Below are 15,993 nucleotides of genomic sequence, written 5' to 3' on the forward strand. Positions count from 1 at the left end.
CGTGAAGGTTCTTTGCTTGGAGCTGTGGTTTATTTCATCAGTATTGTGAGATTCCAGTGAGAAACCCCCCTATACCAACACAAATTAGCAGTGTGCTGCTCCTTACAGTACTGGAATGGTTATTGATAAGTTAGGTGACTTGTTCAGGATAACACAAGAAGGTTGAACCTGGGTTATTCCAATTCATAAATTAGCCTTCTGCCTACACTGGCCATGCTGTCTCTCATATTCAAAGGATGGAAATGAAGACTAATGATTTTTAAATATGGCAGGGGAAAAGGATATTTTATTTTAAAATGTTAACATGTTATTAACAAAATGTTAACATTAATATTAAATGCATTGAAATTTTTATTTACTAAGTATGTTATGATTGTTTGGGGGCAGCAAACTTCTTCCTTAGTCAGCTGTAAATTCTAGAAATCCCAGAGAGCACAGTGGAGTGACTAAACCTACTGATGGAGAATAGAATCTGAGCCTAAGAAGGAAAAAGACTTTATTTTCTACCTCTAATTTTACCTTATTATAATTTTTAAAATACTGAACTTCACCAATTATTGCAATCCTAGCTGATAAACAAGTTTCAGAAATTTTCTCTTTGTATTTTCATGCAATTAAAGATTGTATCAAAAATGAAATACTTTACTGTGTTACAAGAAATGAGATATCTGAATAAAGTCATTGTGAGACCTCCATTGCCATCTTACTTGACTAGAAAGTTTAGAAGCTTCCATAGCATGCTTAAAATCTGGCCTTCCAATTACAGCTGGTTCTTTATTCATTTCTCCTTTTCCTTTCTTGTATTCAGCCTAAAATGAATGAACAAAAGAATTAGGATCATTCCTATTTATCAGTGATGAATTGTGTTAGTGCTAACCCTTTTTATAAAAAAAAGGAAAAAAACTACAACTAAAATGATGATTGTTAAAATAGGAATGGATTTTTCTTTAAAAACAAAAAAAAATACCCATTAAAATAGTTATTAAAATTAATTCAATTTTTAAATCACCAAGTTCAGTAATCCTTTTAGCATGTTATGCATTTAATGACTGTTTATAAAAGGTGGAAAATTATGGTAATTATCATGATAAATAACCTTTTGTGCTGGCAGGAAACCTATACAGCTATAACCATTCATAGGAACTGGCTTGGTTGAAATGGTTAAACAGATGAACTCAGTTAAATGATTTCACAGGGGTAGGAAGAAGAAGAAATTTGGGGGAGAGTTTGATCTATATGACAGCAAATTATTTTTCACCATTTAATCAGTTGTTTAGAAGAGGTGAAAATAATTTAGCAAAGAAAAACTTCTTTAAAATGGAATGATTTTATCCAGGACATGAAGAAGGGTGAAAGTGTTCTGAAAAGTAGAGGAGGAAAAGACAGGATCAACATAAATAAAGGTGTAGAATCTATTTCAAGGAAGAATCATTTGAGTCAATACTATAGATTCAGCTTGAACATCAAGATAAGGAGTGCTCTATCTAAAGAGGAGACTTGGAAATTTCTGCATTAAAATTTGATTAAAATACATGATCGGATGGCTAATTATAGTTTTAAAATACATGTTGGAACATGAATGATACAGGTAGGTAATCAACACTGACCAAATTAACCAACTAATTTCCAAATGGCTATTATTACAAAATTGAAAAAATTACTAACGTATTACTAAGATAGGATCAGAATTCTAGGATATACAGGGGAAATTATTTCAGCTTTAGAATGATAAAAGGTGAATTACATTGCTAATGATCTTGGAGACTTGGGTTGCCATCTTGATGTCTGATCTGTCAATCCCTGCATTGTATTTATGATTTTCCTCTGCATCCTTCCTATAAGAAACCTGATTAAGACAAAATTTCATTAATAAATACATTCATGCATCATCGTCATAATAACTAACATTTGTATAGTACTTTAAGGTTTGAAAAATGCTTTCCTCACAACCCCATGACGTAGGTATTGCAATTACTTTTATGCCATTTTACAAATAAAGAAACTGAGATGCAAAGTTTAAATGACTTGCCAAAGCTCACAGAGTCATTTCAGCTCAGATCTAGCATTCAAACCCAGGTCCTTGGGACAGACTCCAAGTCTAATGTTCTGTATTAAGTATCCACATAATATTACATTGGCAATGAATGCAAAGAGGTTGATGTTTTGATAATAGAAGGATGCATCTCTGCTCATTTTTGCCCAAGGTAAATTATTTATTTGACTGATACCAGTTTGCTCAAAAGCTCTGATCTAAAGTTCAGCCATTTTTTAGAAAATGACTTGTACCGAGGTTAGAACACTCCTGTGTCCAGGCACCACAATTAAAGGAAACCATTACAAAACTAACTACATTGAGCACATGTACAGGCATGGGATATGTAAGAGTGTGTGTGTGTGTGTGTGTGCGCGCGTGCATGCGTGCGCATACACGTGTGCATGGGGTAGCTAGGTGGCATAATGGATAGAGTGCCAGGCAAAGACACATCTTCCTGAGTTCAAATATGACCTAAGACATTGTGTGACCCTGAGCAAGTCACTTAAACCTGTTTGCCTCAGTTTCTTCATCTGTAAAGTGAGCTGAAGGAGGAAATAGCAAATCACTCCAATATCTTTGCCAAGAAAACACCAAATGGGGTCACAAAGAGTTGGACATGGCTGTAAGACAACTTAACAACAAACAAAGCTAAAAATGATTTCAAATACAGTCCTAGCAACAGAATGTGTCTCCCACTGGACAGGGAGAAACAGTCATCTGCATCAATGTTGGGATAAAAATTACATTTATAGAGCACCTTAAGATTTTTAAAGTGCTTTACATATGGCATCTCATTTGATCCTCACAACCACTCTGGGAGGTAGAGGCTATTTTTATTCCTATTTTACAGATGAAGAAACTGAAGCTGAGAGAAAATGACTTGTCCAGAGTCACAAAGCCAGTGTCTATAAGAAAGGATTTGAACCCAGGCCATCCTAACTACAAGTCCAGCACTAACCACATAATTGGTTAAATAGGAGTGCCTACATCAAAGAAATCATAGAAAATTATAATATTAAAGTAGTACAATAAATAACAACCATCAACTGGTGAGTAAAAGGGGAAAAATCCTTCATATTTCAAAGCATAGCAGGTGGTACACAGCAAGAACAGCAAGAAGGATTAATGAGGCCTCAGAGAAGGATGTTAGTTTCACTAATTGACAGAATTACTTCCTAGACAACATCCATGTAACTATTTGTCTGTCCCCTTTAGCTAGCTCATGATTATGTTGTTTAAAAACAATCACATTTTCCTTCTGCCTTTCAAAACCAAAGATAGAATAAGGAATTTAAACCTGATATTCAAATCAATTTTAATTTAACTTCTGCTCTCTCCTTTCATTCTCTGCTTCATCTTTCTCTGGCTCCGGTATGAGGAATACATTTGTACAATACAAGGAATTGGGTAGAATGTTTTCTTTCTCTAGTTTGGAGAATAATTTGAGTAATACAGGTATTATTTCTGAAAAGTTTGATAAAATTCACCTGTGTATCCACCATGACTAGGGTTCTTCTTCTCTTTGGCAGTTTATTTACCACTAATTCAATGTTTGGGTTGAGAAGTCCATTCCATGTCCTGTCCTTGCTGGATCACTCCTATGAGGATGACTTTTATAATAAAAGTTCTCAACCTGGGATTCATGGACACAAATTCCAGGGGGCCCAGGAAACTGGATGGCAGAAAATTACATCTTCTTCACTAACTAAATTTAGCACTTTCTTCAATTTTGAAGACAAACAACAGCTATTATTCTGAGAAGGGATCCATGAACTTTGCCAGAATTTCAAAACATTGTGTGGCACAAGAAGATCAAGAACCTATGTCTTAAGACTAAATGCATTTTTTTCTCTTTCTTTTTCTTTCTTTCTTTCTTTTTTTTCTGGGGCAATGAGGGTTAAGTGACTTGCCCAGGGTCATGCAGCTAGTAAGTGTCAAGAGTCTGAGAACAGATTTGAACTCAGGTCCTCCTGAATCCAAGGTCATTGCTTTATCCACTGCACCACCTAGCTGCCCCAATAAATGCATTTTTTTAAAGAACATCACTTAATTATGGATCTGGCCCAAGAATTTCCCTTCAGTACAATTTAAGTGACAGCATCTTTTCTTTCAATATTCTGTTGTTGACATTGAGCCATTTACTTATTCCTGTCTCATACATACAGAATAATAAAATCACTAAATGGGAAAATGTACTAGAAAATAAATTTTCTTTGTGTGGTGCAGTTGAAACCTCCAGTCATACAAAACAGGACCACATTAGAGTAATAGAGGACTAATAGCAGAGATGATGACAAACCAGTCTCAGCCTGCAGTGAGTCAAATTTAGGCTGTGTAAACAATTGATTCTCAGGTGAAAGGTGATCCAAAATTATTACCCATTTTCCCCCCAAACTAAATGCTTCCAGGTTATCACATTAATAGGAAATATGTAGGTTGGGGGAAAGGCCAGTTTGTTGGACAAAAAAAGGGGGGGAGAGGAGAGAAAATGAAAACCTTACATTTTGAAATCTACACTTTCCACAAGCTTATCTAATGATATGCTGTTTGGTCCACATAAAGATAGGTGAACACCACGAAAGCAGCAGGATCATGGATTGGGAAGAGTGCCCTGTGGTCCATGTAAATCACAAATCAAAGGCCGGCACTTGTGGTTCAAAACAGATACTAAGACTGAAGTGTAGGCTACATTCAAACCTAAGGAAAAACCACAGAGTCACAGAGGAAGGAGATGAAAAAAGTGGAGCTACTCACTATTTCCATGTGCCACTACTGTGGTTCATGAAATAAAGGCTCATCGTTAGTTTCATAGAAAGTATAGGATAATGACAACCTTTTATTTTTCACCCTTTGCAGGGATGTCTGAAGGTAGGTCTACAGCAATATGTTTCCGCAAGTGAATTATTTGTCTTCCCACTCCCCCCTCTCCTTGCCACCATAACCCAGAGCACCTATTACTTACATTGGAGAGAAAGTCATCTAACATTTTACAAATGTCTGCGGTATGTATTTGTTCCATCCTGAGGCCTGTCATACTCCAGTGAGAATAAAAATGTTAGGCAGCAGAACAGTAGTTTGTCAGAGGTAAGCCAAGGAAAGAAAAAATATGTTTCCTATTTCGTCAGTCACCTCAACGCCTGACCCTTCCCACTGGGACAATTGGCTGGCTTCTTTTTTACATAGATGCTATCTTATCCTGTCCAGTGTAATGCTTTTTATGATATTAGGTTTTCAGCATAATGGGAGGGGAGAAAAGAGAAAGCAAGAGCATTAGAATAACTCCTAAAGACCAATAAATAAGCCAGAGTAACCTATGCAAGCAAAGGATTCAGTGGTTTGGGGTTTAATTTTCCATAGCTTTATTTAAAGACCATAATAATGTGTAGCTGATGTTGACCCGATGGTGGCAAGATGACAAAGAGAGACACAATCTCCTTTGGGCAGATGGCAGTCACAGTTCATTTGTCAGCACCCTTCCCTTCCCCCAGTGCTTGTCTAACAACAACAAAATGGTATCAAAAGCTTTTAAAAGCTCTCCAAGCACCTCCCAGTTTTGCATGTACATGGAGTATGTTCTAAATGTGACCAAGATTGCTGGAAAAGAGAAAAACAGTTTTAAAATACATGGAAAAATTCAAAACAACAAAAGGGAATAGGTTCAAAGATGATCACGTTTTTAAAAGGAGAAAATTCATTTGGCCCACTGTTCTTCAGAATGACTGAGGAATACATTTGCCCTTCAGCTTCTTCAATATTGAACTGAGGAAGCATCCGTCAGTCCAGACAGCACATTTTTAATGAGTGGCATTACATATAAGAAGTCTCCTTGAAAATGATCAATTCAAATGAATTTAGTAAATTATTAACCATCTTCCAGCTACACTCTATCAAGTTGCTATAATACCTTAATAAAATGGTCAACCAAAGACAAGTGATTTCCCAGTATTACACTCAAAAGACCTTTTTTTTCCACTATAAAGAAAAGGTAACAGCCACGTCACATGACATATTGTTGTAATTTCACTCTTCTCCAATCCCTCCTCCAAACAGCTGCCAAACTCAAAGTTCTAAAGCTTGGATGCCAAGTTTTTTGAGTGTCACTCTCCTGTTTATGAAGAAGCTTCAATGACTCTGTTGCTTCTCAGATAAGATTCTTCTTCTTCTTCTTCTTTTCTTCTTCTTCTTCTTCTCCTTCTTCTTCTCCTTCTTCTCCTTCTTCTTCTCCTTCTTCTTCTTCTTCTTCTCCTTCTTCTTCTTCTCCTTCTTCTTCTCCTTCTTCTTCTCCTTCTTCTTCTCCTTCTTCTCCTTCTTCTTCTTCTTCTTCTTCTTCTTCTTCTAGTGAGGCAATTGGGGTTAAGTGACTTGCCCAGGGTCACAGAGCTAGTAAGTGTTAAAGTGTCTGAGGCTAGATTTGAACTCAGGTACTCCTGACTCCAGGGCCGGTGCTCTATCCACTGCGCCACCTAGCTGCCCTGATACATGTTCTTCTGTTTAGCATTTAAGTCCACCATAGTTTGACTTCAACCTATCTTTCTAGACTTCCTCTTATCATATAGTCTACATTTTAACCAAACTTCTCTACTTTCCTAATTATTACATTATATCACCACCACACCTTTGAGAGGCTTCGATTCCTCTCCCTCCTCACCTTCCTCACTTGGAATTCCCAGAATCTTTCAAAGCTCAGTTCCAGTGCTATCTCTAATTCAAAATTCTTGACAAGCATCCCCCTCTGAGTGTTAGTAGTCTTCAGCCCTCATTGAAATTACTTTGCAATTACTCTGTGTTATTTTGGAACTTTTGCTCTATGTAATCATGTCCTAAACCCCCCCCCAAAAAAAATAAGATCCTTAAAAGCTGAGACTGTTTTGTTTTTGTATTCCTAGTGACTAGCCCAGTGCCTAGAATGAATGAATGAAGGGGAGAAGGAAGAGAAGGGAATAATCATTTATATAGTACCTATGAGCCAGTTACTATACTAAGAGTTGTTTATAAACATTATCTCATTTGATCCTCACAACAAATCTGTAAGATAAGTACTCTTATTATCTTTATTTTTACAGATGAAGAAACTGAGGCAAAGAATTTAAATGACTTGCCCAGGGTTCTCAGCTACTGGGTGTCTGTGGCTGAATTTTAACTCAGGTCTTCCATACACCAGGCTCAGGCTTCTGTCTACTGTACCACCAGTATGAATAGTCAAATGAATGAAAAAGCAATAAGTGCTTACTATATGCCAGGCACTGTACAAAGTATGTATTAGGGATACAAGTACAAAAAACAAGGCAATCTCTACTTTCAAGAAGCTTACATTCTAACATAAGATGATAATACACAAAGGACCACAGTGGTTAGGGAGGGTTTTTTGGGTCAAGGAAGCCATAGGAATGGCAGACACTTGACACTTACTAGCTATGTGACCCTAGGCAAGTCACAATAATGATTTTAATTGAGTGTAGTTTGGAGGAAAAGGGGGAAAAAAAGGAAATTCAAGGCAATGATTCTCATCCATCAAGCATATTCTGCTTTCTTTTTTATTGAACCCACAATTTCATTGACAAAGGAAATTCTTAGGTGATGAGACACCCTCTACTAATGCAGGTCAGTGCCTTCTCTGAAGGGTTAGACACACAGGGGTATCTAGAGTAGAATTGTCAAACACAGGTAGAGGGCTACATACAACACACAACATTTTCCAGCCAAACCAGATTAAAATGTAATTGAGAAATATTTATCAAAATAAATAAAATATAATAAAACACAGATAAAGCTAATATGTGGTTTTCTAAGTCGATATGCATTCATACGGATGCTTATGTTTGGTTAAGTGGCCCTTGTTTCTATCTGAGCTTGATTCCACTGATTTAGATCACTACAAAGTTAAATGACTTGCCCAAGGTCATATGGGCAATATCTATCAGAAGTACTCGAATCCAGGTTTTCCTGTCTTCAGGCTTGTCTCTACATCCTTCTGCCTCTTACTACATTTTAAATAGAAAATACCATCTTATTAAAAAAAAAAGTTGAAGGGACTATAGAATAAGGCACATAACAAGATTGCTTAAATTTTAAAGCTAGGGTTCTTTCCAAAGTAACAGAATCTAAATTCATTTTTTTTAAAGTTGAGGAATATGGGAATTGGACACGCTCCCCAAAGTTGGTATTTTTCCAGTTTTATAATACAGTAAAATAAATTGAAATGTGAGGTGAGTTCTAGATTCCAACTGATAATATACTTTCCAAGAAGCACTTATAAGCCACAGTGTAATGAATTGCATTGGTTACTCAGGTAGAGCTTTATATGTCCTTCAGCAATCCATTATTGACTTAGCTGTAAACTTGAGCACTTACTTGAGGGGGGGAAATCTTTAAAATTTTATATTGTTTTATTACCTTTAAGAAAGCTCGTTCGTCATTTTGAAAAAGGGTACTAAGGGTACTAAGCCTGTTCTTTCCCTTACCAAATATTTTTAAAGTCATATGCAGTGGGCTGATTACTAATCTCAATTTAAAAAAAAAAAAGTTTAGCACTTTAAATTTTATGACATGAGTAGGAATAGAGAGTTATTTGCAAAACATGAACCAGAGTAAAATTAGTTCAATTCATTCCAAAAACCACTAGATTTTACATCTTTGATAAAACTGATGAACATTAATAACCCGAGTATTATTTCCATTACAGATCTATCTTTGGAAGGAAGAAAAGAAATAAAATGTGTCCAATTTTCTAATTGCATTAGACTAAAACTTGGCAAGCACTATGTCCCTTTGGAAACAAAGATATTTGGGTGGGTGGACTCTTAAAATTATTTATTAGTAGAATATGTAGAAAACATGAAGTTTAAGAATTTCAGTCTTTTGATTATACCCCGTTGACATAAAGGTGTTTTAAAATCAATAATGTAAGCATTTGAGTTTTAAATAATATAAAGCTCTTTGGTCAATTCAAATGAACCATGACATCATCCTTGACTATAAAACAAAAAGTTCTAGATTTGAATTTCACTTTGAATATTATTCTACTCATGAGGATGTTGTGGAGAACAGAAAAGTAGCTATTTTCAGATTTTAGGATCATTAAACTACTGGATAATAATGAACAAAGCCCTCCAGGGCCTACCAAGCAAACTGGGGTTACAAAATGGTTTTTTATTCTCCACCAACCCCCCAACAAAATTAGCCCAGTAAGGTATGGTCAGCTGCCAAAAATGTATCAGCAAGAAAATAGCTTGTGTTTTTTATCTTCCCTTTTAGTCATCACACTGCTTACCTCTTCCAAAGGGAGAAGGAAAAATAAAAATGATTAAACTGTTTGCTTACTGAATAAATGAATGAAGCATTTATTAAATACTTGCTACATGCAAAGCACTCCTATCATTGTTTTTTATAGATTTTTATTTATTTTGTTTGTTTCCCAAGTACTTACATGTAAAAACATTTTTAACAGTAAGATTTTTTTAACTTTTTGAGTTCCAAACTCTCTCCCTTCCTCTTACCCCTCACCCTCCTTGAGAAGGCAAGCGATTTTATAGAGGTTGTACATGTGATGTCATGCAAACATATCCCCATATTAGTCATGTTGTAAAAGACAACACAGACCAAAAAAAGAAAAAAATAACATTTAAAAAAATGCTTCAAGAGAAAGGTATCTCAGAGAACCACACCTCTGTGTCATGGTTTCCTTTCCCTAGCACCTAAATAAAATATTATTTTATTCTAAAAAAATGCTTCAATCTAAATTCAGAGTTCATCAGTTCTGTCTCTGGAGGTGGACAGCATTTTTCATCATGGGTCTTTTGGAATTATCTTGGCCCACTGTCTTGATCAGAGTAATTAAATCTTTCACAATTGAACATCTTTACAATATTGCTGTTATTGTTTACAGTATAATATTCTCCTGGTTCTGCTCACTTCACTTTCATAGGTTCATATAAGTCTTTCCAGGTTATTCTGAAATCATCCTACTTGTCATTTCTTACAGCATAATAATATTCCATCACAATAATATATCTTAACTTGTTTAGCCATTCCCCAATTGATGGGAATACCTTCAATTTCTGATTCTTTACTGACACCCCCCCCCCAAAAAAATAGCTGCTATAAATATTTTTGTACAAAATAACTTCTGATTGTTTAATTAACTCTTCATTGGTGCATTTACCCTTTTCATTTTTGATAACATTAATTTGGTTCCCTCTTATTTAAAAAAAATCAATTAACCAATGGTTTATCTATTTTGGTTTTTTTTCATAAAACCAGCTCCTAATTTTATTTATTATGTCATTAGCATTTTTGTGCCACTTTTACCAAGTTGTGAATTGTCTTTTAATAATTTTCTTCTTTTACTTTCATTTTTACCTAATTTTTCCTCTACCAAAACATCGGATTTTGAAAATCATTTTCAGCTCTTCTATGAATTCCTGTTGAGCTTGAGTTTTATTCACATTTTCCCCCTTTGAGATTTTGCTTATAACTCTTTTGACTTCCCTGTCTTCTGAATTTGTTTCTTGATCTTCCTTATTATAACTTTTATGATCAGGTTCTTTTTTTGTTTTTTTGCTCACTTTCTCACCATATTTCTTGATTTGGAACTTTATGTTAAAGTTTGGCTCTGTTCCCTGCAATGGAGATGGGCAGGGGCAGTGTCTCAAGCTTCAGGCTTTTCTGCAGCATTATTTTCAGTTAATTCTGTGGGGTTGGAATTTTTTGGTGTTTCCAGGGTGGTATGATGCAGGGAGAGGTGTCGTCAGTCTGCATTCTGGTCCTTACACAGAAAGGGCCCCTGCTCCCTTGGGATTGCAACAACACCGTTCCTCAGAGCCCCTGCTCCCTTGGGATCAGATATATGGTGTTCTTCAGGGTCTCTGATCACTGGGACCAGAAAAAATACCAGTCCTCAGGGTTTCTTGTGGCCAAAAGAGATAATTGCCCTCAGAACTTCTGCTCCCTCAACCAAAAATGCTACTCTTATACTTGAACTATGACGCAGAAGTTATTATAGACAATGGACTTGTCAATGTCTCCTCCTGTCTCCAAGGCTAGCACAGGGATACTCTATAAACTCTTTCTGACAAATTGCCAGTTACTCTTATTGTCTCTATCTTGAGAGATCCCAAAGTTGCTGCTGTTTCTGTCACCACCACCTGGTCCCACCAATAGAGTTCCATCCACATGGACTTCAGGTCAATTTCTACCCATTTCACAGGTCTCTCTTTCTGACCTCCTAAGCTATCTTGTGCTGGAAAAATATCTTACTCTGACCTTTTTTGTTTCTGCCACTGCAAAATTCAATTTGAGGTGCTATTTTAAAGTTGTTTGGAGAGTGCAGCTGAATATTTCCTCTACTCTGTCATCATGGCTCCATCCCTGGAAGTTATCTCTCCTCTCATTGTTAACAGATTTAGGATGACGTTTCACTTGGAAAGGATATTGCAACTAAGAGTTTAAATAAGATTTGGGGATTATATGTGGATTTCCATTAGCCATGCTTCTCACTCTCCCCATTACCACAAACATTTAAGTGCTATTGTAGCTCTGCCATGAAAATATGAAGACAAAAGAGAAGTATGTTTAGTTTGCTAATCTTCATTTCATTGCTTTAAAAAATCAGTACCCCAGATTTATAGTGTAGGGAATTAAGTAATTAAACAATCTTAGTTAAAAATAAGTAACTTATTTTCCATTATTTGACAATTCTTCAAAGTAAATTCACTATAATCAAGAATAAATGTCTCTTTTTCTGAGGAAGAATGATTATTGAAGAATTAAGGTAAAGTGAATTCTTCTAGTCTAGAATATAATATTGTTGAAGATATGATAAACAGTCTGCCTTCTACACATGTCTATGTCTGTAGAACCAAAGGGAAGAATTTTTCTTGTGGCTTTGAAGGCCTACATGAAAATTTCATAAAGATAAATGTATTATTTTACATGGTCTTGACTAACAGAATATCATATTTCACATGATAGACTACAAGCAGCAGTCTTACTGTAAAAACTCAGCAAATAATGTTAAACACTTTCTAATCCTATTATATGTACAAACTCCACCTGTAAAGATTGGACTGAGTTGGCATAGGAATCTAGATAAACACACATCTTGCCTCCCCCAGGTATACAGTATTGAATGGTGGATAAAAAGAGCTTTCTACTTGGATTCCTTCAGTCCCTTGGGCATTTTAACAGTATACCTTTAAAAAAGGAAGATTCAAAAACAATAAAACTCAAGTTCTTTGAAATGAATGTTTTATGTCTGTATTTCCCTAAATGCCATTGTTCAAAGTTCATCTACCCACTATAGCTAAACCATTACCTCTTATCTTGTTTTTTACAAAATCTAGTTACATTTAGAAGCTCTAGGAGAGTTTTTTTTAAGCAAATTTGTCTCTTTCATTCTTTCCCCTTTTTTTATAAACTAGATAACAGCATATCACAAAACCAAATTAGTTTGACTACCAACTTTAGTACTTACTTTGTAAAATCTTATTTTGGTTTTTTTTTATTCATTCCCTTCAGTAGTGATGAAGATTGGGTTTGTTGTTGTTGTTGTTGTTGTTGTTGTTGTTGTTGTTGTTGTTGTTGTTGTTGTTTTTCTTATTTTGTTCTTAAAGCAGTTAAATCATAGCACCTTAGGTTAGAAATTCACCATAAACCACCCTCCTGGAAACTCCAATGTGATCAGTCCTAACTTTTTACACATAATTTCTTTTTTGTCCATTTTAACCCATCATTGTAAAATAACTTTGATTTTCTGACAGTCATTTCAAGTAGAATCTTATGAGATTCTTATTTTATCCTTGATTTACAGCAATTTAAAGCTGCTAATCAGCTGCCTCCAAAGGATATACCTGTTACAGATTACCTTTGCTAAGGTGTATGACCCTGAAGTCAGAGTTCTATATGGTGAGAAATAGTCATAGAAAATTAATCCTCAGTAGATCACAAGTATATTTCTTACCCTCTAAAATTAAACATCAGTTCATGTCTGCAGGGCAGGTTTATAAAATATGGCATACATTCTAAACTTGGAAGTGTAGTTACAGACTTGCTTGTGTTTATGATTCCATTTAGAGAGAATAGCTCTCCAATAAACAACTGGAGAAGGGGAGAAAGAGGTGGCCTGCTCTAGAAAAGGGGAATTAGCCTTATCATAATATTTAAACATGAACCAAAATGTTCCTAGGAGGAAAAAAAAGGAAATATGGCATTTTAATTGCTGCATCAATGCAATGCAATTCAATAAGCACTTCTTAAGGGCCTCCTATGGAAAAGATTTCTGTTCATTGCCCTTGAGACTGGGATAGTGCCTGGACCTGTGGTTACACTAGAGGAGGGAACTCCCTGGGGGATAAAACTCTCTCCACCAACACAGATTGGCATGATCTTATATATTAACTTGCACATTATAATTTATACATTAGAGAGTTGTCTAGAGCAAACATTCAGCCTGCTGGAAACATTCTCTATTGACCCTGAACCAGATTAAAGTGTAATTAGTAAATATTTAACAAAATAAAAAAAATAAAAAATTCAGAAATAAATTAAAAAAAAATTTTAAACCCCATAGATAACATTACATTTTAAAACTAAGTTTTAGGTAGCCAGAATGGATTCTTATGTATAGATTAGTGACCCTCAGTTCTATTTGAGTTTGATGCCTCGAGACTAAAGGACCAAGAGGGTGAGTGACTTACTCTGGGTCATATAGCTAGTATGTGTCACTGAGGCAAGAAAAAAAAATTTTTTAAAAGAAAAACAAGAAGCAAGTTAGTACTGACTATCCAGCAGCTTACATGCTGTTGGGAAAGAGACATAAGATGGCTATGTGTCTGTAACGGGCAAATGACAAATAAATACTCTTACATTACTTTGATGTTTACTGGTTTCCATGGCATGTATTACATCAGGTGGTTCCTTCATATGTGAATAGTCTGATGTTCCTTTTGCAGCATCGTGTTTCTGTTTGTAGAGAACCTTGAAAACAAAAATATATCCAGACTTTTTTTCTTTGTTTGTTACATCAAATGCTAATCTTTTTTTTTCCTTTTTCTTTTTTTTTTTGGGGGGGGGCGGGGCAATGAAGGTTAAGTACTTGCCCAGGGTCACACAGTTAGTAAGTGTTAAGTGTCTGAGGCTGGATTTGAACTCAGGTCCTCCTGAATCCAGGGCCAGTGCTCTATCCACTGTGTCACTTAGCTGCCCCCAAATGCTAATCTTTTTAATTTTCATTCAACAAGATCTATAATTATTGGATTACGCAATAGATAAAATGCTTTCTTATACACTAGAATTCCATCACCAATGTTGGAATTTGTTTCAACATCTAACATACTTAACTCTTTGTTCCTAGTATTACTTTTTCAACTTCTAATTTTAACCCTTTAGCTATTATTAAAAATCTTTCTCCCCACAAATGAATATCCACCCCCAAATCCTACTTTAACTCAAATCTCAGACTGCATATTGCAGAAATCTTTAGGATTTTGGAATCTTTCAGGCTATCTCAACACCTGCTAGATCTATCTATATGATGCCAAAATAACCAAAAATGGGAGATTGGTGGGAACCTCAAGACAACCAGCTGTTTTGCATTGTGTAAGCAAGGAAACCATGTGGTTCCTGAATTGTTTTGACATTATATGGCTACAGTTATGACAGCAGCAAATTTCACATATTCAAGCCAACATCTGAAAAATATACCACCTACACAATTTTTCATATAATTCAATGATCTCCAACTTTTCAGATTTTTACAGAATTACTAGAATATTTTAAAGATTTTAAATTCCAAAAATTCTAAAAAATTTGGATTACTGAGTCAATATCCAAGTTAATTTGAAGAGAGAGCGAGAGCGAGAGCAAGAGCGAGCGAGCGAGCGAGAGAGAGAGAGAGAGAGAGAGAGAGAGAGAGAGAGAGAGAGAGAGCATAATGTGGTTGATTGAGGTTGGAATTTGAAGTCAAGATATGGGTTCAAAACCTACTTCTGACATTCTTGTTGTGACTCTCTCAGTTCCTCAATCAACCATTTAAAACTGCAAGTTACAAACAAGTTGCAGAACAGCAGTGGAAAAGTAAGTTTCCACACTGGGAGTTTTCTAATCTGATAAAATCACTGTTATACCAATAATATTTTCCATTACTAAATTGTTTGGCTAAGTTGATACCTATTATGTGATTAAAACTAAGTATTTTAACAAAACAAATTAATTAATTGTGCTGATATAAAAAATATAGGCAACAGAATTGCAGATGGCAATCAGTAACTGCTAATACTTAACATTATCTTAAAAACATTTTTCTCCTTTCATAATACTGAGTAATTCTAATGTCTTATCATTTCAACTGTCTGTTATACAAATGCTATTTGATGAATATCACGTTTACTGTGAAATGTTATAATATAATACATTACTTACAGTAAGAAATGAGACTGTGATGAGAAAATAAGGGATAGAGAGCATACATTTTCAATAAATTTGTACAAGGGGACATAGTTATGAAAGAAAATAGAAAAAATGGAATATGAGCAGATCATAATTTTGCTTATTGAGATAAAAAATTCCTTTCCAGATCAAAATCTATGATCAAATGAACTATGTTGTTATGATTATGAATTGAGTAACAAATAGCCATAGAGAAAGGAATCCCGTTATCATAACTGCTCCCTTCAGGAAAAGAGGCACAAAAAATCAGGATCAGGGAATAGAGAAGGGCAAATTAAAGTGTTCAAACCCAAGGCAAAATGCCCAATATTAAAGCTAAGTTTGAGGGAAGGTTGAAAATTGAAGTTGACATAATCAAAGGCAACATATCCTTCCATAAAATCTTCCATGGTGTCTTATGTCAGATAGGACCTGTGTGAGTATGGCTAGAACTGGAATCCAGTGGGACAACTACTGGGAGGGTTATTTAGCAGGTGTGACCTGAATGAATATCCAGTACAGGAGACTGAAAATAA

The 15,993-nt window shown here is 35.3% G+C and overlaps 1 protein-coding gene across 7 annotated transcripts in view; it reads right to left on the reverse strand.

Moving 5' to 3' along the window:
- NEBL (nebulette) overlaps window positions 1-15,993 on the reverse strand; it is a 506,719-nt gene that overhangs the window by 104,646 nt on the left and 386,080 nt on the right. For 2 of the 7 annotated variants that reach the window (XM_043966342.1, XM_043966337.1), the window contains exons 10-12: window positions 13,898-14,008; window positions 1,745-1,846; window positions 708-809 (exon numbers count right to left, since the gene is read on the reverse strand). The exons of the other annotated variants lie outside the window; for them this stretch is intronic. In XM_043966342.1, the coding sequence (XP_043822277.1) occupies window positions 708-809; window positions 1,745-1,846; window positions 13,898-14,008 (315 nt within the window). The remainder of the gene's footprint in view (window positions 1-707; window positions 810-1,744; window positions 1,847-13,897; window positions 14,009-15,993) is intronic. 7 annotated transcript variants of the gene reach the window in all.

The sequence above is a fragment of the Dromiciops gliroides genome, chromosome 5, assembly GCF_019393635.1.
Source record: "Dromiciops gliroides isolate mDroGli1 chromosome 5, mDroGli1.pri, whole genome shotgun sequence".
Lineage (NCBI taxonomy): Eukaryota > Metazoa > Chordata > Mammalia > Microbiotheria > Microbiotheriidae > Dromiciops > Dromiciops gliroides.